Source organism: Streptopelia decaocto, assembly GCF_964273445.1.
Source record: "Streptopelia decaocto genome assembly, chromosome: 2".
In the NCBI taxonomy this organism is placed as follows: Eukaryota; Metazoa; Chordata; class Aves; order Columbiformes; family Columbidae; genus Streptopelia; species Streptopelia decaocto.
The window spans coordinates 45,212,131-45,238,106 of NC_138655.1; the positions used below are offsets into that span (position 1 = coordinate 45,212,131).

At 41.1% G+C, this 25,976-nt stretch overlaps 1 protein-coding gene across 3 annotated transcripts in view; it reads left to right on the plus strand.

The window, feature by feature from the left end:
• The window catches only part of NOL4 (nucleolar protein 4), a gene marked incomplete at its 5' end in the record, with an annotated part of 158,674 nt that extends 135,892 nt beyond the window's left edge, over positions 1-22,782 (plus strand). For 2 of the 3 annotated variants that reach the window (XM_082045155.1, XM_082045156.1), the window contains 2 exons: positions 11,476-11,656; positions 22,010-22,782. In XM_082045155.1, the coding sequence (XP_081901281.1) occupies positions 11,476-11,656; positions 22,010-22,203 (375 nt within the window). In that variant the 3' untranslated portion in view covers positions 22,204-22,782. Of the gene's footprint in view, positions 1-11,475; positions 11,657-15,710; positions 15,792-22,009 lie in introns of all 3 variants that reach the window. The other variant, XM_082045154.1, reaches the window with a different exon arrangement.
• Between the last annotated feature and the right edge of the window lie 3,194 nt (positions 22,783-25,976).

Genomic DNA, 25,976 nt, shown 5'->3' on the forward strand with positions numbered 1-25,976 from the left:
TGCATTGAATTAATAGAAAGAATTTTGGTTTTGAGAAACCTGAAGTTCAAATTTTAACACAGATTTCAAATAAAATTATTAGCAACCAAATGTATCAAACACATCTTTAAAATATCTGAACCTACTGTTGAAAACAAGAACCAGTTATTAAGTGCATGCAAAAAAAAAAAAAAGTAATCACTAACAGACAAGAAAGCTGTTTGTTGTGTTTTTTTTAAAAGACAGCTATCTATAACTCCCACTAGAATTTACTTTTGGAAGATACACAGTACTATAAATACGGCAATAGTCTGGAATCTCCAGTGCACTTGTTTTTTTCCATTTCAAAGCAGAACACACAGACATTTTTAATTAGTTGGAACTGAGGAAGTTAATTCAACATTAACCTTAAATGCTTCATGTCTAGGCTATCATCTTTTGTTTTTAAATGAAGAAGAATTTAATTTAGAATCCAATATAAAGTGCTTTGGTCCATTCCCACTGCCACAGAGTCCAGTATATGTGATATTAACAGAAAATGTGTGGCAGAAGAGAAATAGGTAAAAACAGTCAGCAGTCCAAATTATACCCCATAATTTTCCAATGAAGTCTTTTTCATTAGTTGCATCTCTGCACCCCAGAACTAGCAGGTGTGTGGAAAGCTGTTTTGTGTCAAGAAAATACACTGTTGGTGGTGGGAGTGATATCAGCTGTAATGCAGTAGACGAAGAGACCTATAGTGGGAGGTTTAATTATGTTGACCGTGATGATATTGTAGTAATAAATCTGCAAAGCTGGCACAAGCATTGCTCTGATACTCCCACACACTTTCCTCTGCATGCTCCCTAAACATTTGATTCATGAGTTTAAAATTTTCTCCGTTGGTGCTCTGGTGCCATACTCCTCCTGCACTGAACACAGTGATGCTGATCCAGCCCATGGTAGTCACTAAAAAATGGCACGTTGGCAAGGGGGAACAGAAATGTTTCTCCCTATAGGAGTACCTCACTGACATAATTTCTGGAGGACAGTATACGTAAATATGAAAAACGCAGAGAAAAATGCTTGATCGTGATCATAAAAGTGGAGCTGCCTCAGGCAAATTATGGCTTGTTCTGAATGAGAGGAATACAGCGCAATGGAGGAATTTCTCACACTTTGCATCCTTGTGGTTCAGCAGTAAGTACTGTTACGCCTTTGTCATCATTTATCAATTTCAGCAATACATCGATTTGTTCAGCACCATCACCTGCAGGCAAAACTGCTCTTGGGATGGGAAAATATGACATTGTTGTCTTGCTGTTTATGTTGTTTCTGTTTGGAAGAAAGGTCAGATATTCCGATTCCTCCATTTGTACTGCCTGTCAATGAAGAAGCAGCAAAAACCATGTACCCATGTTCTGCTGCAAGGTGCTGGCCGCTGCAAAGAAATTGGCTTTGAAAGGACTAGAGGGGTTATGCAGCAACATAAAAATGAACATAACATAACCTGTACTTCATTTCTACTGAAGTTTTAACTTGATTTTCTTCAGATTTTTAGCTAATTTAATTTCAGCAGGGGCATCGTAGGTCCTGGAGTTTGTGATGCAGTCCTTCACTTTTGGGATCAGGCACACACCAAAGGAGCTCTCTTAGGAGCAAGCTTAGCCAGCCTGCTCCCGTGGTCCTGTGCCTTGAGCTGTCTTAGGCTGAGAGTTCTGTGGAGGTGGCTCAGGAAAGGGAAGGATCCTTTTGTATTCTCTGGCCCCATCCTCTGCACCAGGCTGAAGGAGTTGGTGATGCAGTCTCCCATGGGAAACTGGATTTTCTTGGAAGGAAAATCTTGGCTGAGAGCGGGTGGGGAGGTACAAATCGAGGAGGTGGGGATTCTCAAGGTTGGCTATTGAAACAAGGCCTAAATCAGTAACTTATGATAAGGCCCAAGGCAAGGTCCATGCTGTGCTGTTCTTTAAGTCAGAGTTAAAATCCACCTTTGTCTTCTGCCTGTTCTGACAGGAAGAAATTCTCCATGAAGCCTAGGCCCTGACAAATCTCTCTGCTGGTACAATGAGAAGGAGCAAAAGTTCTACCTGGCCCCTCTTCTCTAGTGTTCCTGTGCAAAGCAGAAAATGGTGGCCCTAAAGATTCTTCTGCTCTTTGCATGGTGCCTGTGTCCCTTTGTCTGAATTTGGACCACTTTCTTTACGAGAAATGTCACATATGCTTTGTGAAATATGCCATGAGCACAGAGGAGTTTTGCCAAAACTCAAAGACATTGGCACAGTTTATGTGTTCAAACCAGGTCCAATTCTGCCTCTTACATGCCGTAGCTGTTTGTAATCTTGTGCTGGCCGTCACTGGACACATAATTTAAAACTGCACTGAGGAAGTCATTGCTGCACATGTAATGTGCAGTACAGTCTTGCACTATGTGCCTCTCTTCTGTGTTGAGACAACTTTCATATAATAGTGGTGAAACCATTAGCTAACTAAATTTTTCATACATTAAAATTGTCTAGAAAAATAGGATCCAATATATCCAATATAACTTATGAAATATCTTATGAAGGGTGTTAGCTGCACCCTAAGGCAAGAACAGCAGGAGCTATAGAGAAAGTTAACTTGCAGGACACTTTCTATCATTAGTCCACCTCAAATGTAATTGCTACATTGAGTTACACTTTTCAGCATACCTTTGCCCGGGTGCAGAAAGGAACACCACAGAAAGTATATTTTAAAAAGCAGCTATCTAGAACATCAGTAAAGAACAGTAAGTTTATCTCAAGATAAACAGAAAAAGATATGTGCTATCCTTTTCCATTTGGACAGAGGGAAACATGATCCTTTACAAGAACCCAGTTTCTCTTTCCCCAATTACTTTGCATCCCAGTTATCTAAACTGTAGGAATAGCTCTTCTGTGTCTCCATGCCCAACCAACAACACCGGAGACCTCTAAAAGCTCATGTTGCTCTTCTGCTATCACAGTGGCTAATGAACTGGCTAAATCTGACAGGCTATGAAAAATGACCCCTCTGCTTTGCTATTGCTCCAAAAAAAATTATTCTCTGACAACTCCTCACAACAGCCATCTGAGAACCTCTTCCAAAAAAGTTTTCTGTTCTGCAAGTGAAGTGGCAGAGGTGAAAAAAGTAAGACTCAAACACTCCAATGTGAAAATGCTAACCTTTTATTTAAGGTTAACATACCCATTCCATTCCATAAGTAATGTGTCATTCTATCAGAAATGCAGAAGGCTGAAGTTCATTTTTCTCTGTTCTGCACAATAGCACCTTTTTGTTTTGATTTTCTTTTTCCATGTCAGTCTCATGCTTTCATTCTTTGTTGAACACTGGTTAGTGTCATTTTTGATGCCTGGTGACAGCACTGATGCTGGCAGTTAGTGTCAGTGTTAATAACCTGAAAGCAGAAGGAACCTACTGCCCTTCCAATCAGAAACTGAAGCATTGTTGTTTCTTTTCTTGGCTCTCTACCCTGTGTCAGAAGGACAGTTTGGAGATCCTTGAACTCTTGGCAGCTAACTGAATATTTGTATAGACATTCTTCAAGTTCCCACATGGCCATTGGCATTACAGGGATTTCAGATGCCTAACTGGACTCTGTATTACACCTGATTTACCTCAATTAGGTTGTATCAATATTTGCTCAACATCTAAAAAAATATTTTTTTTTTTTTCTAAAATATGAAAACTATTTTGATACTGGACTTCATAGCAAAATCAGTACCTAGACTTCTGGCAGCAACATGTTCAATACAGTTACATCTGCATGCTAGGAGCACTTTTTCATATAATGTTACATCTATGCCAGAAAATTCTGCACTGAGACTGATGTGCTCTCCATGTAATGATGAGATGACAGACAGACGCAAGGAGGGTGGGACACAGGGTGTGCACTCCTGGGTCACAGGCAGGGGAAAGGCAGAAATCTCTGGCTGTTTAAGAAGGGGACACCTTCCAGACCCTGCAATGGGAACCAAGAATCCCATGGCTCATCTTGTTTTAAATGCCCTGCCCTGTGAGGATGGTAATGGCCCCTTACCCTGGCAGCTGCTTCCATGAGCAGGAGCCAGAAAACTCTAATCTGAGACTGATGTCTCTCCATGTAATGATGAGATTATAGACTCACAGCTAAAGCATGAATGTTCAGCTTAGCTGGAATACCCAGTTCCAACTGAGCTACAAGTTCAGTAGTATGTCACCCAAGAACAGGCTTTCTCATTTTTTTACATACTTGATGTAAGTAAGGAAAAGTGAAGAAAATAATGCAGAGGGAGTGGCAGAGAAAAACATGGTCTAGATCTGATGACAGAGCGTGGGAAACAGGAAGTTCTTTACAAGAGGATAAATATTGTGCATGCCTGAGGACGGCAATTATGGCCCTCTTGATTTCACTGCTATGTCCACCACTGAATTATAAAAACACTTCCCAATCTAAAGAATATCTGGCGTTAGTTCTGTGATATTATTTGACTTTGACTTTGTGTTTTATTTTAGCCAGTTTGCTAAAATTTATTCTTAATACTTCTGTGGGACTGTCAATGTATGCATCATTTTAATGAATACTATGACTAGCCTGAGAGGTGGAGAAATACCTGAGGATAGATATCTAGATGTAAATATGTATATAAAAATATAGATATCTGTCTTGGAAAGTTATCAGATAATAACTTTGCCCCTCAAATAAAAGATATCTGTGGTATGTTTTAAATATTTTGCTAAACAGACTATCAAGATTCTAGCAATGGGTCTGGCATGATGAGGTAAAATCTCAGGTAGCTGTTAACTTTGGATGAATGATCCCTCAATATAGGAACCAGGAATTTTGTAGAACTTTATTCAAAATAGTTTTGAGGTATGAAAGCATGATGCAGCATGGCAAACAGGTCACATGAATTAACTTCTGTGCACAAATTTGCCAGGGAACCTGTAGCAAATGCTTGGCTTTTCTCTCTGTGAGTACTGAAACTCTGCTGACTTCAACTGAAAATCTGGCTTTTGCTCTCTGTGTTGTAAGAGAAATAAGGCTTGCTGGAGGAGGTCGTATCTTTTATTAGATCAGCTTTTGGGCACAGAACTTCTTCCCCTGATCTAAGAAAAAGTACTGCTTGTTCTACAAACCTTACCTTGCCTCCATGCTTAGATCACAGCTGTAAGAACACCTCCTGCAATATTAAAATGTGTTGTCTTTTTAAAGGGCTATAAATATTCAGTACTTTAAATATGAAGGTCAGCCAATTCAAAGGACTACTGTGAAGCTTCATTTGGATTCCAAACTCAGTGAATTATGTAGATCTATTTCATTTCATTCAGGCCTCCCTAGTCTTGAACAGGTTTTATTTAGTGAGTAGTAATCCCAGCACAAACCTTAGTAACTGGAGAGAGAAGAAAGAATGTGCAATGGAAAACAAAACTGAAGTGAAAACACACATCCATCATTTGCAGAAACACCATTTCTACCATCACTAAGCACACTGAGTCAACAGCCTTACTGCAGTGTTAAAGGAAAATTTAGCCTACTGTGATGTGTCAAAATAATGTTTAGCTCTCTAGGCTTCCAGGATATTGGTCACAGAATTAAAAGCTGGGTCAAATACTAGAGAATTAATTTAAAGTAATTAAAGCTAATGAAAGATCCAGTGTTCTGTCAGAACAATGTGTGTCGTCCAAACAGTTGGTAGTATCATAATTTATTAAGATTGCCTGACACTTCCCATTATAGTAGTAGGTATGCATTTTGGTGTTAAATTCGTGACCTTCAGTCCCCAGGGATTGCATTTACTGTTCTGTACATCTTCCGTCTGTTGAACTCATTCAGAGAAAACTTCAGCTATTTTAAACAGTGAGGAAAATGTTTTCTTTTAAGGGCAGTTCAATCCTTACATGTATTTATGATTCCTGAAAAAAAAAAAAAAAAAGGCTCTGTGTTTGGTCTTGAGGTCTTGACAATATAGAGCTGTCATTTATGCTGAGGATGTGATACTGGGTATTCATGCTTACATGGTCAAAACATTTTAGTTCCTACATTCTGAGATTATTTGAATTTTGGTGGGTGCACCTAGGAATCTGATCTCAATGTAGAAATGATAGGAAGAGGGCTGGGGCTGTGAACCATGGCAGGAGCAAAGATAAGAAAGGATGAAGGGGAAGTAGATTATGGGATGGGCTCAAATGAGAAAGTGAGTAGCTGAGGCTGGAGATACGAAGGAAACCACTCAGGTGAATTAAGGAACTAGTGGTGAAAGAGGATCAGATATTACTAGCAAAAAATGTGAGTTGAAAACAGGACCTGCCCTGGCTAATTGTGGAACCTGGCTTTGCTCCCTGTGAATTTTGGGGATTAAAAGACTGACAGGAGTCTGAGGAGGGAGAGAAAATCTTAGATGGGACCATCAGTGGATGTGACACTGATTAAATACAAATTAGGAAATGAAAGGGCTTGAGTTGCTGAAGCTGCTCAGGTTTCAGGCACCAAGAGATTTGTTTGGAAAGATTAGGATTTGCTAGGGAAGAAGACTGACATGTAGGGTAGAAGATGAAAGTGGAGAAGAAAGGAGGATGGGAAAAGGAGTCAGGGATTTTGAAGAGACAGTAAGAAATAAGTTCAAAAAGATGGAGCACAGGGTATACATGATGTGGTCATGGGCAGGGAAATGGCAGTCGTCTCCAGGGGCCACCATCTGGGCCCTGCAGCGGGAGTCAGGAATCCTGTGGTTCATCCTTTAAGCACCTTGCTCCATGCAGGCGATGATGGATGCTTATAGAATCACAGAATGGTTGGGGTTGGAAGGGACCTCTGGAGATCATCTAGTCCAACCCACATACTAAAGCAGGTTCACCCAGAGTAGATCTCACAGGAATGTGTCCAGGTGGGGTTTGAATGTCTCCAGAGAAGGAGACTCCACGGCCTCTCTGGGCAGCCTGTTCCAGTGCTCTGGCACCCTCACAGTAAAGAAGTTTCTCCTCATATTCAGATGGAACCTCCCGTGCTTCAGTCTGTGGCTGTTGCCCCTCATCCTATTGTTGGACACCACTGAAAGGAGTCTGGTCCCATCCTCTTGACACCCACCCTTGAGATATTTATAAACATTTATAAGATCCCCCTCTCAGTCTTCTCTTCTCCAGGCTGAACAGACCCAGCTTTCTCAGTCTGTCTTTATAAGTAAGGTGCTTTAGGCCCCTAATAATCTTCATAGCCCACTGCTGGACTCCCTTCAGTAATTCCTTAACCTTCTTAAACTGGGTAGCCCAGAACTGGATGCAGTACTCCAGATGTGGCCTCACCAGGGCAGAGGAGAGGGGAGAGGCAGCCAGCAGCTGCTTCTCTGTGCAAGAGCTGAGATGGTTAGAGAGCTCACAGCCCCACAGTCCCCTGCAGATTCAGCAGGCTGCCCCATGACAGAACTTCTGAGTTTCTTACCATTATTGTAAAAATTAAGTTACGCAAATAGAATCCCGCTCTGTTGTTATGGCTGCAGAGCTCAGGCACTTATATACTGGGCAGTGCTGGCTCAGGGTTGCCTTTGTTGCCAGAATCTTACCTTCTGAAAAGCGGTGATAAAAGTCCTATCTAGTAGGTGTATTGTGAGGATTAATTAGGTATGCTTTGGAAAGTGCTATATGGTTTTATCATCTGTTTCTATTTATTTTACTTTTGATTCAAAAATCACAGAAATACATTGGTGGTTTCCAAATGGGAAAAATATATGAAACATTATCTCATTTCTTCTAAAGCCATACTACAAGCTATTGAGGCTAAAAAAAACCTTCAAGCACATGAAAGCATGCTTTGTTTTTTCATGTGAATGAATTTTTTTCCTTTGCTGAAAAAATGGGAGACTGTATGCAAATATTGGGCCCCTGGCTTGCCTATCTGTTTGAAGACTAATCTGCACTTGCGTTTTCCTAACCTCAAAGTGTTATTCTTAGAGAAGTGTTTATTGACAAGAACAACATGCAATCCACATTTTTCAGCTTAACATATTAAAAAAGTATGAAGAAACATGAGGCAAAAATATGTTTGCCTTTTTGTCTCTCTTCTAATTGAGTGGGAAAACATCACCTTTACATAGGGGCAGTTAAAAGCTGGCATTCTCAGAGTTGTCAATCTGGTAGACACTTCATTTCATGAAAGCAGGAGTTAAATGCATGTCACCATCTTTGCCAGTTTGGGAACATTACCACTTATATACTTATTGGAGGAGTTTTGTTAGCTTTATGGTCACCTTGCATTGTCAACGTGAGCTGGTCTGTAGACACACTCCTTTTGGGATTTACATTTACATATTAGCAATGCCTATTGCCGACAGTGGAGTAATGGCAATAGCACTGCTCTCTCTTAATGGGAATACACAGCATTTCTGACATCAAAACTCAGTGCAGCACAGATTTGCCAGGGTTTTTTATGTTCACAGGCTATTACTTTTTTGTGTTATTTTGGTGGTGGTGAAGGAGATGGGAAACAGAAAGGAGTGATGGCATTGCTAGAGTTGCTTCCTCTAAGAGCAGACTTTTTGAAAAGAAATGTGTATACTGTCGTGGGGAACAGGAGACTGGGACACTGCTGGTGAGCCTTGCTCTTTGTATCACAGCCATGACATTCTGCAGTAGCATCTGTATTGCTGTGGATGGTATTTCCTCTTAAATTATTCATTAGCTGCTCAGAATATCAGTCAGAGCAGAGCAGGGTTTCTTCAATACACAGGTCATGCAATATTTCATGAAATCTTTTCTTAGTATGTGCCAGCACACCATGGCATACCACGGTGTTGCACGGGCCTGCGATTATTTTGATACAAAGCTCCCCATACGGCAGCGCAGCCCCAGCCTTGGATTCCCGCACTCAGAACAGCTTCTGAATTTTGTATTAGGGCGTAGCTAGGAGGCAGCAGGGCTAGAAGCCTCCCAGCACAGCCCTTCACTGAAAGGGAACTGAGTCATGCTCCCTTGCTGTTTGCTATCTCTGTAGCTCTCCGAAATGTGCATTTCTTTCCACACAGTGGCATAGCCTCAGCTGTGGCTCCCACCCAGTTTTGCTGTGAGCCTGGTTGCTAGGAGATGGCAGCTCTGAGTTCAGGCCCCCTCCTCACCACACCCAGCAAAGACCTTGCATCCCAAATTTTTCGCCTCTTCACTGCGTTTTTCAAGAAGCAGCCAGAACTCGGTCTCCCACTTTCTTGGCCACGTGCTCTGCCACATGGGCTGGTGTGCACCAAGGTGCACCCAGAGCCCTGGCCATGCCCTCCGGCCAGGCCCTGCTTGCTGTGCTCTGCTGGAAGCTCAGCGCATCAGCTCTGCAAGAAACTCACCCATAGGCTTTCAGTGCACTGACTGGGGAGGCTCTGGGGAACAAGTAAATTCAGGGACAGCAAATTTATGGTTTCCAGACAGTCGGGATAAGGAGACAGGCCCTGAGATACTCTGCTCAGCTGTAGGAGTTAGTCCTCTTTGTACTGCACCCTTGAACACAGTCCAGTCCTTGATAAATTTGCAGAAGATCCCTTACCGATCTTCGTGAGAGTAAAATGCAACTCTGAGTGAGTCTATGGCAGTATCATATGATTTTAGACATAAGGATGCAGAACATCTTGGCCTTGAGAGTGTTTAAGATTTGGACAAGGAGTTAAGCTTTGTTGCCAAGGTATAACTTCACTATGAATGAAGTTCTCATGAATATTTTCTCAGAGAAAATAATACATTTTCTCTTACAAGAGACAGCAATGACCTTTGGAGATAAAAGGTAAATGACATTAAAGTCGAATTCCTGGCAAAAATACACTGGGCCTTTGTTTAAATTATTATTACTTAAGAAAATGCATAGAAGTCCAGTTTGGCCAGCTCTCTTAAAAATGCAAAGCTTTGCCTTGGCTCATATTAGTGCCCAAGAGGCCTCATTCCGATTGTTTATGGAATTAATTATCTGATGGTTCAGTGTTCTGTATTAAATATTAACATTTCTGTTAATAATATATATACCTTCTCCTGAGTCATCTCAGTTGTGCCCAAGTCTCTTTCACCAACAAATATCTGCAAGACAGGGACAATTTCATCTTGGAAAAGTGGTTAGTGTCTTATTTGAGAGGTGGAACCAATGACAACAGGAAAGCAGCTTCAGAATCCTTTTTGCTTCGACACAGAGAGTGGACATTGTTTGAACTACTTGATGCCTCTGTGCTGGTATATACATTCTTATATTTAACTAAACACTGTAAGAAAGGTTTGATGTATTTTATAGCATTGTTAATAAGTTTGGTATATTTAGCAACCATAAAAGGGTTGTGTAGAATAGAGAGACATAAAATGGAGAAAATCTTGTGCAAATGGTAGATAATTCTAACAGATAATTTTTCAGTTAACTACTCTGAAAATGTCTGCAAACATTCTCACCTCTGTTTTCTAAATACTGATCTTCTGTAGATCCACTTTGTTTGAAATCACTGAAATATATTTTCATCAGGTAAGAGTGTAAAATCAGGCCTATTTAAAAAAAAAAAAAAACCAAAAAAAACCCCAAAAAAACACGTCTACACATTAAAAGAAATTAAGAAAAAGTTCAAATATATTTGCAGACTAAATCAGAATTTCTGGCACTCAGGTCCCTGTGGTGGTCTGAGCAGTCACACACTGATAGTTTTCCTTGTTTCCAACCACTAAAGCACATTAAATCTTCTCTAAATGCTTTTCTTTTTTTCAGTTGCATCATTATGAAAGTTGCCACAGGGGCATTCTGTGATCATGAGTGGAGCTGAGGTGCTCTAAGCAGTGGCTACAGAAAGCGCAGATGGGGGAAAATACACTTTCACCTGAAAGTATCATCTCCTTTAAGGGTAAACTGGAGGGCTGTTGTGCTAAATCCTGTTAAATATCATGCAAGCATCTGAGGGGCAAACAGGGACCACTGAGGGGAACTCATGGCATACAAACAGTTGCTAATTATACACAGATAACAAATGCTCAAAAGTCATGTTTGTAGAGGCATCCTTCCCACTTGGCCCTTGTGTGAATGGACACTCACTCCGCCTCTGCAAACATAGGAAATGCTGTTTTATTCCACTTCTCTGTTCCTTCTGTCATTTCTGAGTCTGATGCACCAAAAGAAGTAGTTGCTGCATTTTGTACAGGTTTGTCTTATCAAGAAAGATACAATGCTCTGGCTCCTGTACTCAGAAAGTAATGTCTTTTTTCTAGCAGAGTTGGATTTTGCAGGAGAATCTGAGCTCTTCAGAGAGGATGGATCTCCTCATTTGAGCAGCAGTATGGTTGGCTTGTGGAGCACAAATACATTAATATTCTCAGATTTGTAGGAAACCTGTATTCTCAGTTATTTTCATTGTTTCTTTTCAGCTGATATTGGGTCAATCAGAAATACCTCTGTGCTTGTTTAACATGTATAACGCTTTTTCTGAAAGCAATAGATGTGGAGTCTTACTGATGGAAAAGGCCCTCTTGTGAGAGGTAAAATGTAGCAATAATGCAAAACCTTTGTTTGTTTTTTTTCAGGACGAGGCAGCTCCAGCTGACAAGCAGTACAAACAGGAGCCAGCCCAGGTCACTTACTCAACATCAGCTGTTTCCAGCTCACAGGAGGTGTTGTACATCAATGGCAATGGGACCTACAGTTACCATAGTTACAGAGGGCTCGGAGGTGGGCTGCTAAATCTCAACGATGCTTCTAGCAGCGGTGAGTTTCCTTACAAAATGTGCCTGTGTGTATATGTGCTCGTGTGTATGTTTCCCCCTGTGGTACAGAAAGCCAGTCCAAGGAGTTCAGTATCCATAGGCTATTATCAGATAATGAGCAGGAGCACAATCCTGCAAATAGCTACTGCTGAACAAAAATACTTGCTCACTGCATGCTAGTCTCCTTCCATTTTCAAGGGACTAAGTCACAACAGGGTGAGACTGAGCCTGAAGTCTCTAACAAAGCTGAGTAAAAAAAAAAGCCAGATCTTCAGTCGATTTGCTTGGCTTTATGAGGACCTGCCCTGTCATTATTGTCCTCTCCTATACTGATCACAAAATGAGGCCGTTGGTATCTTTGTGCCTGGAGTTTGAAAACACTGAGCTCCATATTTTGTAGCACAAATGAATTGACCTCGATTTCTCACGTGGTCTCCAGCTACTTTAATTTACTTCAGATAATGATCTGGCATACTGAGTGTTAAATGAGAAATCAGCATATCCATCTATATGCTAAACTAAAAATGATACAGGTAATTAATTACGTGTCACTGTGAGGTTGTATGTTCCTCTGAAAAGGACAGTGGTGTCATTTATTTAGACAGCATTCCTTTTTTCTTACATGAGCAAGCATTTGTAACAAACAAATGTAAGCAAAGTGTATTATTTGTTTGAAATAGTTCCCCACGTTGATTTCATACAAATTCAGATCAAAAGAAAAGTTTTGCCCATTCTGATAACAAGGGTATCATCTGTCTGTCAGAGAAAAGTGATTACTCTGGAAGCCTGAGGGTCTCTTTCCTCCAAGAATAATCCCTGGATTTTAGTCCTGGCTGATCCCTCTGTGGCTGAAGAGGGTCCTGCTTCAGGTGTATGGGCTGACTTAGGCAAGATGGTACTTGTTCAGCTACAGCCTGTATATTCAACATGGTAAGGAATTTTCAAAATGCTGTCAGGGCTGCAGCCTGCAAGGAGTTATTGGTACGTGGTGTCCTGGTGACCTTCAGTCATGTCTGTTTCCTCAACCCCCATCCCTAAAAGCCTCGAAGGTCTGTGAATGATTTGCATTAAGTTTTTGAAAGGCTTTAAAAATATAATATTTTAGTTATCAAAAGTCTTTGACTTAAAGAGAGTGAATAATGATGATTACAATTGTTTCCATAAGCATGAAAAACACATCTGAGGTACTAAATATGATCTCTGATCAAATATTTTCATAAGAATAAGACAGGCCATGGAAATGTAGTTTCTTGAGAAAATGCACAAGAACTTTGAAACTGTCTTTTACATTGTAGCCAGAGAAGATCCAAGCCAGTTCCCAGGGAAAGCAGTTGGCATTTACTCAGTCACCCAACTAAGAGTAGGATTAAACTCTCCATTTGTTATTTGTCAGCAGAAGCCATCAGAATTGTCCTGTTTTACATAATCTTAAACTGTGAGGCACAGCAATTGTTTTGTGTACTTCCCTTCAAACCGCTTGTAATAGAATACATTTTCATAACTCTCATTTTCAGTGAATTGTGGGATTTAGGGAAAAGTATTCTATGTTGCTACAGCGTGCAATTTTAAAAAAGAAGAGGTACAAATTCCATATAATAAATTAGTGTTGCTTTCTGATTAGAAGCAATGTTTTATTTGTACCTTTAACATAGAGGAATCCAGTGGTTTTTTACAATTAAAGCAAAGGATGGGTTTTGCAGGACAAACAGTGGTTGTTCAGGAACTGTGGGATGCAGCACAGCTGTCGCAGCCAGGGAGCTGTGCAGAGCTCTGCATTGCCCTCTGTAGCATCGCTGGGCTGAAGAGACCAGTGGATGCTCACGGTTTGCATAGTGATGTATGCTCAAACATTTCTTCTTCCTTGCCTTTCTCTGCTTGCACTTGAAAAATTTGTCTGTATGTCCTCTTACTTTGAAAGAGCAGTAAACCATCGTGCCTCTCCCAGATGGCTGTGCAATGTTAGAGCATTGTGCAAAGGTGTCCGTCTTGTGCAAAGGTGTCCGTCCTTTCCACAGGTATCCTACAGGATCCAAAACACGTAAGCTCCACAAACTGAAAGCCTGTGTGCCAGCTCTTGGAAACTGGCTGTCAATGCTGACAGTCTAGCTGGCTGCTGGTTTGTGACCCACCTGCCATTTCAGGAACATCATTAGGAAAATTGTGCAAAGTCAACTCCATCACTTTCTTAGTTTCATTGACACAAAAGCAATCAGTAGCCAACCTAATTATCTCTTGGCTTTTGAGAATAAAGTGCTCTGGCTCCCTGAGCTAGTTTCCCTACTGGAAAAATAGGAGGACTTGGAGGCCAGTTCTTTGGGAACTGTCAGTCCTCTCTGATATGTCCATGGATATTTGCTTTTCAATTTGCAGACTAAGAGGAGCTGATGGAGTTGCAGTTGAGAGGGGTAACCATTGCCCTCCTGACAGACTTCACAGGACAGTTGTTTGCAACCGTTATTGTGTTTCAAGAACTCTTGTTCCAAACATAAGCAAGGCTATTACGATGGTTAATGAGTTTCCTCTCTGGAGAACAGGATATTTGCTTGCGAATTGTTTTCAAGACCTAAGAAGTAATTTAAGAATGCATTTCCTTTTCTATTTAGTAATCCATCAAATGTTCTTGTCAGATTTACAAATGTTCCCCTAGTGTTAAAATAAATATACACCTCAGTCAGGATGTATGTATAAACAAATATAGTCTGTTTTTGTGTATCTGCTATAGCAGAAAAAAGTTGGAAAAAGCTAGATAAAACTCTCTGCTTGAATATCTTTTTCTGGACCTTCCCCCACAGTAATATAATTACTATGTCCAATTAGCTCTCCTGTCTAGTAACCCAACTGATGCCTGTATTTTGTGTGCTGTGACTCGTTAAATTTGGTCATTTCCTCCCCTATAAAGTTCATCCCTACTCTGATCCCATCTTACAGACTTAGCTGTCTGCTTGTCTGTTTGGTGTCTCTGACTCAGGACCTCTCTGTGCCTGCTGTCACATTTGTTCCCTCCTCAGCCTGTCCTTCCACATGGCTAATTACAGAACTATAATTAACTCCTTACACAACTGTATGGGGCAAACCTTCATGCAACTACTCAGTATGAGCAATCAGAATGCAACAGCTTGTACAGTGACTCCTCCTTTATTGTGGGCAGGAAAAAAGCACAGCAGGAAGGGCTTACAGCACCAAGGTCTCTTTCCCCCCTGCTTTTAAAGCCTTTAGGCCAAGCCAGCTTGGCTGGAAAGCTTGACCCCATCACCAAGCAACCTGTGGGTTGACAGAGCCTCTGTCAGCCTGTACGTGGGCTGGGGAGAAGCCTTTGGGCACATTGTCCTTGATTCTTGTAGGTGTTAAAGGTGAGCTGCTCTTTGAGAAGGGTGGATTTTCATGCCTCTCTTTTTTTAAGGCTAGTACAGTTCCTGCTAAAGAACTGAATGGAGAATCTTGAGGATGTAGTATCCTAATGGGTGTAAACAAAATTTGCTTGCCAGCCCTTAGCCAGCCACAGGGGCTTCAGCTGGCCCTGCTCCATCACACCTGGACCAAGCTTGGAGGGACGCCCAGCTTGAGGGCAGGTGGGCGAGAACAGGAGACAAAGTGCTCTGTTGGGAGCAAAGTCCCTTGCTGCTGCCAGAAGCATCAAAGGCTCTGCATGCTGCCTGAGCCTCTCCCGACAGAGTGGGATCACCTTGTCTCCCCACGTGTTTTCTGTCCCATAGGTCACCGTCCACCCTCTCCCGATGACTATCAGCTGTCAAGCACTCTCTGAAGCCAAGGCGGGCTTGTCAGAGGCTTGCTCTCCACAGCCACTTGGTTTCCTGAGGTCCATTTTCCCTAAGAGTTGTGGAGAGTGTTTCTGCTGCCATTGCTGGGTTTCCTGGAGGTGATTTGGGGCTGTTTTTTCTGCATTCTTGCTTGTTTTTCTAAGCAGAAATGTCAGTCATTTCTCCTTGTATAAAAAGGGAAGGTGCTTCAGACTCGATGGCAGACTGGCCATGCAGGACATGCCCTCATGTCATGGTAAGATAAAGCAGCTGTTGTGTCTCTGTTTCTTTACACAGATCTGCAGCCTACCTCCACCACAGCTGCAACTCAGCACTGCATCCCAGGCACCACAAACGTCCAGTCCCCTTCCAGCTCAGGTGAGTCCTCCTGCCAAATACGAACATGTTCACACCACAGGCAAATCCTGAGCCCTTGCAGGCTTCTTTTTCAACCTCCTCTCCCACAGGTGGGCCCGCAGACCATGACCAATGGCCCCGTGGTCCAGCCAGTAGCTTCTGGACTGACACCATACCGCTCCCCTCTCCCTGCTGCTCCTTGCCAGAAGCCCACAATGGCTATGCTCTCCCAGCCATTCCCCGCTTTGGCCAGGCCTCTTACCCGTGTGCCTTCCTGGTCCTTCTGCCTCCTGGTCCTTCAGGCACTGCAGCCCCGCAGAACACGAGGGGGTAGCTGGGGGAAGCTCCTGGAGCTGATGCTGCTGAGCCCCAGTGACCAGCATGGCTGTGCTGCTCTGGGGCAGGGACAGAGCGCCCATCACTCTTGTCCACTTTCACATGTGACAGTAGGAAGGGTGCCTCACTTCTGCGCTGTGAATTTGATGAAGCTGTAACCTTCTGTAAAATCTTTGCATTCACATGATCAGTGTGGGCTTCTCAGCAATAGACTAAGGGAAAAAAAAAAGAGTCCAACTGAGAATATCCAGTATGTAGGTAATTCTTAAAGGTACCCACAACATGGCTGGCCGTGATGTAGGGGTTGAATGGGATTTTTGCTGTGGTTGCTCTCTCCAGCTCTTTCTAGGTCTGCTCTTGCACAGTCTTCTGTTCTCAGTGCTACCCTAATGACATCGAAGTGGAGAGAGAGAGTGGAGACAAAACAACTTGTATCTAACACAGCTGGAGCCTTGGGCATGAAGGGACACAGAACAAGAGTGATAGAGCTGGGAACCTGAGAGTGTGTGTTCAAGTTCCATTAAAAAAGAAGGGCAAAATGTGCGGTTGGGAGAAATTAAATGGTTTGATCTATGTTGTGGCAAAGGTGGGAATTTCTTACTGGGAAATACTGGCTGAATTCTGTATTAAGATCATTCCCACATTCCACTTCCCACTTCCTCCTCCTCTTCAAATTGTCAGATACAGGACATACGCAAGTGTTAGTCTGCTCCCACCATAGCAATGGTGAGGCAATGTCTGTGGATGTACTGCCCAGTATCTCACTTTTCCAGCTTTGCACAAAGCTCAGGGGACAGCCACCAAGGCAAGAGCGGTGTAGGCCACATAATTAATCTCCTGTGGTGGGCAGGAAACGTTACTGGAGAATCTCACATAATCATTTCATCACAAACCAATGTGTTTGCTGATTGTTGAGAAGGCATCATTTTCAGTGGCTATAGGCAGTTCTGTGTTTTCATGTCTCTTTCCTCAGGCGACCCAGCATTTTTTTTTTGTGCTATCTAAACTAACTAAAGGCATGTTTTCCAGAGGGAAAGTTGTAAAAGGGAGAAAGGAGCTTAAAAGTTCCAATTTATTAGTCCCCGTTTTCTTGATCTGAGATCTCCTGGCACTTGAAACAATAGTTTTAGGCACATCTGCTCTCTGTTTGAAGGCAGGAGGAAAAGAAACATTGGCAGATGCATAATATCACAATGAAACATTATTACAATAATAAATACTTCTGATTTGGAAAAAGTAGCATACTTTGATAGTTGTTTCTATTTAGTTCTATTGGAGTGTGTAAGAATTTAGTACATACTTCTTAAGCCACTCTTGGGGAAAACGGGGAGAGGAGAATAGCTGCAATTGAAATGATACACAAGAGAAATTTCAAAACATGCGCAAATGTACTTTTGTATAAATAAGTGCCACTTCTTTTTTCTTCTTCACTGATGAAAAAAGTTGCTTAATGAAAATGTAGAAGCATATATGCTTAAGCACATACAGCTTTTTAAAATTATTTTTGTTATTCTAAATTATTATCTGAAATAGTGATAACAATTTTGAGAGTCTTTGACACATTTATTATTCTTTCAGTAGTTGTTAATTATGCGGTTGGTAGCTACCCAGCGACAGCATACAATTCTTAAGGGATTTTTGCTGAGACAGTTGATAATGTCTAAGCAATCAGTAGCAGTACATCTACATCTGACCCATATTTGGGAGTTTGATATAAATCATGGTGCTAATGAGTAGTGCATGAGGCAATAGCTAGTTCCATTTAAGTCTTGCAATTTACAGAAAAGCCATTTGTCTCACAGTGTATTTAATGGCAGATATTCCTAGCAGCTAATTTGATATATGATTGTCTAGCACATGAAGAGTGGGTTTTCAGACTTCTTATATTCAGCTTGATGTGGCTCCAACAAGAACAATTTCACCTCACTGGGGAAATTAGGTCTATGTAACTGGACTGAGGTGGTAAATCAAAAATATTCCCGCTTTAAAGTGTCAATCAGGTGGCCTTGGCAAGAGGCAGAGGAACGATACTTCAGTCTTCTGAAAAAGTATAAAAGAAAGGATCTGTCTCAGCAATCTGTTTAACCCACTGCTTAAGAGAATCTTGTGCTCTTATCAAAACACAGGAGGTGACAATTGTGAGTTATAATAGTATGCATTAAGGGAAGTAAATAAATATCCTGTCTTCATCTCTGTGATATATGCTTAGTCTTTGCTTGCACACAGAGACATTGTGGAACCTGATGATGTTTGCAATCAAGATTTTTAATTGTTCTGAAGTACTCCAAGATAGTAAGCCGTATGCTAAAATGTGCAGTATTACCTTGGAGGAACCGGACACTGCAAAATTCATTGCAAAAATATTCTGATTTCTGTTTGTTTAAGGATACACTTACTTGTTCCTGTGAAGACTGGCAGCTTAATCAATAATTCTAAGTATGTTAATGATATAGTTCTATTTAAAGTAAGGGTAGTTTTAAAAGAAATGGTGGTGAAGGTGTTCAGCTTTCTCCAGACTTTGCCATCTGTAGTGATGGGTTCTGAAGACAGAGGTACATGAAGTGTCTACCTTAACCAGCTATTTTAATCCTTCAGAATATCTGTGATTTATTTGTCTGTTTCAAGAAATGTGGTGGATATTTATGAGTAAGATTGAGGTTCCGGTGTTTCAGTAGCTGATTTGCATAAAATTACACAGGAAAAATCTACACTATAAGAATAAGATGTATTTATTCCTTGTTTTCTGAACAACCAGTTATGACTCATGAAGCTATTGGTAAGTTATAGCTTATTTAGCCTATAGCAGCCAGGACAACCTTCAAGAATCAGTAATACTGCCAGTGAGTGTCTATCATAGCTATTAAAAGATGAGACCAGTGTAACACATGCTGGGGCTAGTCTGCGGGAGGTATTCTTCAAGATATAAAGCTTGGGCTGTCATAGCCAAGCTTTGGAGGTGAGTTGTAGTGCTCACATAAAATAATTAAAAGAAGAACTAAAATCCTTATCACCACATCAAGCATGGCTTGTTCTCATTCTCTTCACCTCTCTGCCAGCACCTGCAGCTTCCCTTCCTCAAAAAGCACGTGTGTACTCACTGTCCAGAAACCACAGCTAGGAACACTTGTGTGTGTGTGTATGCGTGTGTGTGTATGTCTTTGCTTTTTTGCTCAGGGGTCTTTGAGGGGAAGAAGGACAGCACTGTGACTTGTTAAGTACAAGACAGGAGTTGAGGAGTGAAGTAAAATCCTTTTTTTCTAGTGTATAGAAACTAAAAAAAATCAAGTAGTTTGAAGCAGCTGAGGTAAGTTAAAATCCAAGTTTTCTTATTTCTTCTGTATATAAGAACTCTGTATACAGCAGAAATCTCTTAGACCAAGAGAAGTTCTGGGACCTGATGGTTTCTTGTGTATGCAGGCTGCAGATTTGTACTTGCACAAAACTTTATTTCCAGTACCTTCAAGGATTCAAAGAGATATATTCCGAAGAGTTAATCCAGACATCTAGAAATACAGGGCCAGATCTTCAGTTTGTGTAAATCACTGTGACCCTATAGACTTGTGAGGAGTTACACCAATTTACGCATGCTGGGTATCTCATCTTCTCCTAGTTTTCTTTTCAAATCAATGCTTTTACTTTGTGTCATCAGTTTTTGTAAGGAAAACCTCAGAGCTATAAGCAAGCCCATTTCTGTGTATTTTCTGCTTATGAGTAAAAGAATAGTCTATTCAATCACTTAAAAATCGGAATTACCAATGAGAGAAGCTCTTCAGTTCTGTTTCAGAAAAAGACATGCTCTGCCGTAGAAGCTCTGTTCTGCAATATATTGTGTGTCTGGTTTTGGCTGCGACATGAATGAGAGTCAAGGAAAGAACATAAAAGTTAAAGCAGGTTCATATGGAGCACAATGCCCTCAATATGTCAGTGGTAGCTTTTTCACTACCGCCTCAATAAATATAGAAGTCTTTAATGGCTTCTTACAACCATTCAGCCCAGCTGGCTTTATGATTTGTATACCCTTCCTCCCTGTGCTGGGTTAAGATTTTACTTAGAAATATCCTCTGAGCTTCTTCACACTGTGATGGTTTCCCTGCAGCGTGCGGTCACACTGAAACAAATTCACTGAGCTAATTGTCCTTTTATTTATCCTTTGTACACTAGAAGTCATTTAGAAGTCAGTTCATTTATGCTGGTGAAAAACTGGATAATAGAGTTGTAAGGCTAAGTGCTGTTCATGCTCGTTGCATGGTAGGAAGTAGAATCTAAAAGGACCTTTCTGTTTGAGTAGTTTCTTTTCATAGTCCCAGCTCTGCTTTCATTCACTCAAGGGGAGATTTTCATTAACTTCAGTGAGTGTGGGGACATGGCAGTCTCCACATTCTTTGCCGTCTCAGCTGTAGCTCTGAATAAACATAAAAGACAGAAAAATAAGTAACGTTTATGACCAGACCTGCAGCTTCTGGAAATCAGTACATTTCTTTCCATTAGTGCTTAGGATAGTGAGAATCATTTTGAATCTTGTGTTTCTAGTGGCAATATTTAGGAGAACTTCTGCAGTGTGAGTTGATGTGTTCTGTATTCTGTAGTTCAATATGCTAAATTTTAAAGTATATTTTCAGGAAGCAAGGTTCATTCATTGAACCAATGCTGAGAAAGCTTTGGCAGTGACATACATTGTCCAGATGAAATTGAACAGTGATGTTTTTCTCATAGGAAAGCAAGATACATTGCTTTGGATAACCTGATCCCAGTTTCCAGGAGCGTGTTAAGACTGAGATCAGGCTAGTCTGATTTTCTGCCTGCCAGAAGCATAGGTTTGCTACACTGTCAAAATGAATGAGCAGTGTTTTTCCAGATTTGCACATAATAAACTGCTTCATAGGTATACTTGCCATCTGTAGCCTTCTATGTCTGAAAAAGTCCTCAGTCCAGTTCCACCTGTCTAAATTTACACCCAGGAAGAAAAAATGTGGTAAGTGGAAAATGCAAACATCAAAGCAACCTACATCTTAGCTGATTAATAACTATGGTCAAATGACCAGGGAAATTCCATGCAAAGCCAGACTTCATGAGGGCAGATAGTTTTGCTGATGGCAGTAACCTGCAGACCTCCCTCAGGAGTGCCGTCTTCTGCACGCAGCACACATGGTCTTGAGAATATTGTTTGATGAGAAGTGCTAAATGTATTGGTCTAAGCTGCCAACGCAACATGGTGATGGCTGCAGGTTCTCTTGTCAGTGTTCAGGCCTTACAAGGTCCTTGAGATATGTTGCCAGATGTATGCAGCCCCCGCAGATGACAGTGTCCTCCTCACTGTAGCAGCCAGATTGTCACCAGCCTATTTATCTAAGTGATCACATAGCGTCAAGGCTAGTCATGTGAATGGCCATTTATCTACATCTGTAAGGGATTCACAATCTGTCCGCGTGCTGATTGAAGCATAAAATGTGAAAATAGATGCCTTGGGAACATAAGTTTAAGATTCTGTGATAAAAACTGCAAGTGTGCAGATTGCCATGAGGGCTATGATGGCAGCTGGAGCTGGGGGAGGCGCAGGAGATGAACCTTCTGCCACTCACCAGTGTCAGATCCCAGGGCAGTCTTGGGGTGCGAGCAGCTTGCACTGTTGGGATACCACCAAAGGCTGATTTTCTACTGGCAGTGGACTTGCCCCTTGTGTTACATAAGTAGAACCTAAAGGGTGTCTGTCATATATAAAAATAAATTGCTGTGGTCCCTATCAAGGCAACTGGTAACTGAACGGTAATTTCTTGTCTGTGCTACTTCTGACTGACGCTCAGCTGAGAGCAGATTTTGCTAGTCCACATTTGTAGCTACAAACCTGTGAAACGTCTCTGGCAGCGAGTTCTGAAGCTTCTCTTCTTTTCCTTTGTTATCTGCAGGTCCAACAGATCTCAGTATGAAGAGGCAGTTAGCAACCAGCTCTGGATCCTCCAGTAGTTCCAGCTCTAGACCCCAGCTGAGTCCGACTGAAATAAATGCAGTGAGGCAGCTGGTGGCAGGGTACCGAGAATCAGCCGCGTTTTTATTGCGTTCTGCAGATGAACTGGAAAACCTTATTTTGCAGCAGAACTGAGTCATGTGACCTTCGCACTGGCCTGGTCTTATCTCAGAGTTTCCACTAATGACATTTTGATTTCCCAGAGCACATACTTCAGTTACTGCACAGTCTTTTAGGAGAGTTAATTACCATAATGCCACACTGTTCTTGATCCATAAAGTGATGTGTTAAGGTGCTTCAAGTGAACTACGACCTCTGGTATTTCTGAGGTACTTTACTGTGTCCAGCCTATTGCTTTTGTTTTAGTGTGTCAGCATAAATATCGAAAAAGTGGCTAGAAATTAACTCGTTCTAACAAGTGGAGGAAACAGAAGATGCTGTGATGGTTTAAAAAAAAATGGTTCAAGATCCAAGTGCAATATTAGTGGAATGTGATACTGACTCATTGGACTTAAAGCTGCAGTATATGGCAAAACGTTGCCAAATGTCCTGTTGCTACAGGGCACAATTGCAATTAAAAGGATCTTGTATTTTAAAAAAATGTAATTTTTATAAAAAACAAAACAAAAGATTTTTGTTTTCATTCAAGATTTTTTGTTTTTACTTTGGTAAACTTTTTCACTGGTCCTGAAAATGTTTTGAGGAACTATTGTAAGTCCCCCTTTCCTCTCTTGAACCCCTGACTGTGCCCTTCTCCCCAACTTCATATTCTTTCTACAACGAGTAACTCTTGATGCTGGATAATTCTTCCCCCATGTACTGTAACTTGTCATCTACAGAATACCTTCCAAAGGAAGCATGCATTTCCTGCATTCATACCATTCTCAACTCCATTCTGTAATATATTGCAGCTTTATTAGCAATTAATAAAGAGTTGAGGGGTTTTTTCTTAAAAAAAAAAAAAAGACATATCATTGAGGAAAAAAAAAAAGATAAATTGATTTCTTATGGCGAGCTCATCTAATTCCATGATCACTGCTGCTGTCCTATACAAGTCCCTCTAGTTGTGATTGGACGTGGATGATGAATGTGAAGAGGTTGCAAGTGACAATCTGAAAATTTGCACTCCTGCGTGTATTTATTTTGTTTTCCTTAATTTAAGCAAAATTGTTACGGAGGAAGGTCAATGACACTTCTTGGTATGATTTGTAGAGTTCCCAGGCCTAGCTAAAACCTGTACAAAACTGTAAATGGATGCAGCTGCAACTATAATAAAAATCTTCTTTCCCCTCCCCCACTCTTCCCAACCCCTCTATTTCTTATTTTATAATATTGATTACACATTAATGGTGTTTTCTTTGTGCACTATGGCAGGCTTATTTTTAAGTATATAGAAAAAGTACTTTAGTTTATGCTTACTGTACTATCTGTTCTGTTGTTTAGCTTTTGTTGAATAACAAGTTTCTTGTGCATTCCTAAATTTGCCTTATTTCATGTACAAAATTTTATGTAATTCCATTTTTGACAATGAGTTTAAGGCATCAGTGATATTTTATATCTACTTGTTACATATAGTTTTCCAAGTAATGACTGTGATTGTGACCAAGTAATGTGCACTTTTTCTTGTAACTGTGGACATTGCTATGCTTTTTTTTCTCTAGTGTTTCTAGAATTACTGTTGCTTACAGTTATGTAAAAGAAAAAGAACTTTTGTGATACTGTTGGTGAATATTAATGTGAAAAAGCCTATGAAATATGAGTATTTTGGAGGTACATAGATACACAAACATCTCTAAGTTGTGGACTGATGTTCACATATTTAAACGAGAATTCAAAACCTGAGGGCTGGAATCATTTCCTCTGTTTTGTTTGGGTAAATAAACAGATTTCTGTGTTTAAATACATGATTGTGAAACATTATAACATTTAAATTGATGTAGCCTTTAAAGCTATAAATATTATTGTCTTTAAACAGGAAAAAGGGCCTTCCGGTCCAATTCATGTGGACATCCAAACCTCTGTTCTCAAAATTAGTGAGTCAATCCATTAGGCTGATCTAGTTGGAGCTTCACATTAATGAAGAATTTCCTCAGTAAGAGCAGAAGTGGGTGGTCCATAAATCATGAGATCCAATCACTAGCATTTTATAATTTTAAGTTGGCTGGAGGCAACACCATTTTACCACCCTACATTTATTCTCTAGAAATCTATTGGATGTCTTTTTAAAGCCATTTGTCCTTGGTTACAAGAATATTGTTGCAAATTCTTGCTGGTTGCTACCAACCACCTGAGCAATGCATTTGCTCCTAACTTCTCACCATGCTTGTGAAAGCCTATAGCTTGTCTGTACCATAGATGTGTGGTTCCCTCAGCTTTTGTCTCACCAGGCATTCAAAAGTCTGTTGAGAACCAGGTGCCATTTTTCCTCTCTTCCACTTACAAACATCTACAGCTTCTTCTGTGTCTTGCACACCAGGAGGGAAGCAGGTACCTTGTGCCAGGTTACTGCTTGGGCCTCATTGGAAGAAAAGCTCCAGCATACATTTTCCACCAGTAAAGAGAGTGACAACTACGCCTAGGTTTCCAAGCTTGCTTAGTCCTGTTTTGCAGGACAATGTGCCTCAAACTGCCAAGTATGCAGCAACCAGAAGTTTGTCTAAGAGGCTGTTTGCCAACCAGGAATGTTTGTCAACTGGGCAGCCTCACTGCTTTCCAAGCTGTCTTGCTAAATCCAGGTAAAGACAAGAGACTAGAGTAAGAGGAGGTAAGAGATTTACTTCAGTGTTCTACTCTCTGACTCCTCTTTCCTCTTCCTCAGTTACTCCTCTTGAGAGAGAAGTAGCAATGTTGGGGGTCACCATATGACCTTCAAGGCCTATGATTAGTTTCCCCTTTTTCCTGCTCCACCCCCAGCCTACCCTGATAGTTCGCCAAGTATGTCTTCTATAGCACACACATCCTCTTCTTCTGACTGCTTCCTCTGAAATATTTAGGGCCACCTTCTGTTACAGGAGCCATTGATGTCCTTCTCTAAAGGCTCATGCAGTTACTTAGCTTTCAGTCCTGAATCTATAAAAAATTCCAGCAGACTGATGAGGTTTTTACTCTATAACTGTTTCCCCCTCTAAGCACTGGGTTTATTCCTCTCTTCTTTAGAACAATCATAGATTCAGCTGTAGTTTTAATTTCCTCTTCTAAGAGGCTACTGAAATTCAATCCCATTCTGCGAAGGAGAGACCATAGACATCAGTCCTCTTTTGTGTGTGCAAGTCTAGAACGAAGAATTGCAATTAAATTTGACCTCTTGGATCTAGAATAGGTCTCAAATCCACCTACTCTTTGCCTCCCTTGGACTTTCTAAGGAAATAAAGGTGCAGTTGGAGGTGGAGAAGTGCTCGCTCTAGCTATAGACTGAGTCAGGCATCCAGAAGTATCTTCCGAGTTTTTTCCCTTTCTTATCCATATCTTCTGTAATCAATGCCTGATCATCTCAGCCTAAGTATTGCTGTTAGGATAAGGCCAGTCCTTTCCAGCATGGACATGTCCCATGAGTATGAGTGCTTAAGGCTGCCTTCAGAAAAGTGTGATCCTTATAACCAGTATCTTTCTTGCACCAGCTCTTCAGATTGATTGTCTCACTACAGAACTTCATCAGTGCAGACTGATAGGTGCTGGGCTTCCTTGGGATAGTCTCAAATTTTCCCAAGTATCCTGGAGTTTCCTTGGGAGAGGCCCTCTAAGACCTCTAATACCTTAAGTCCTCAAGGTGTTCCCACCCAGAGTGAAGTACCAAACTTGACCATGATCTCAGTGGGCTGAGTCCCTTCAGGCTTACATCCACACTGGGAAGACAAGTCATTTATCCATGCTTCTCTCTTCTCTCCTTGATTTCCAGGCTGGATTTCATT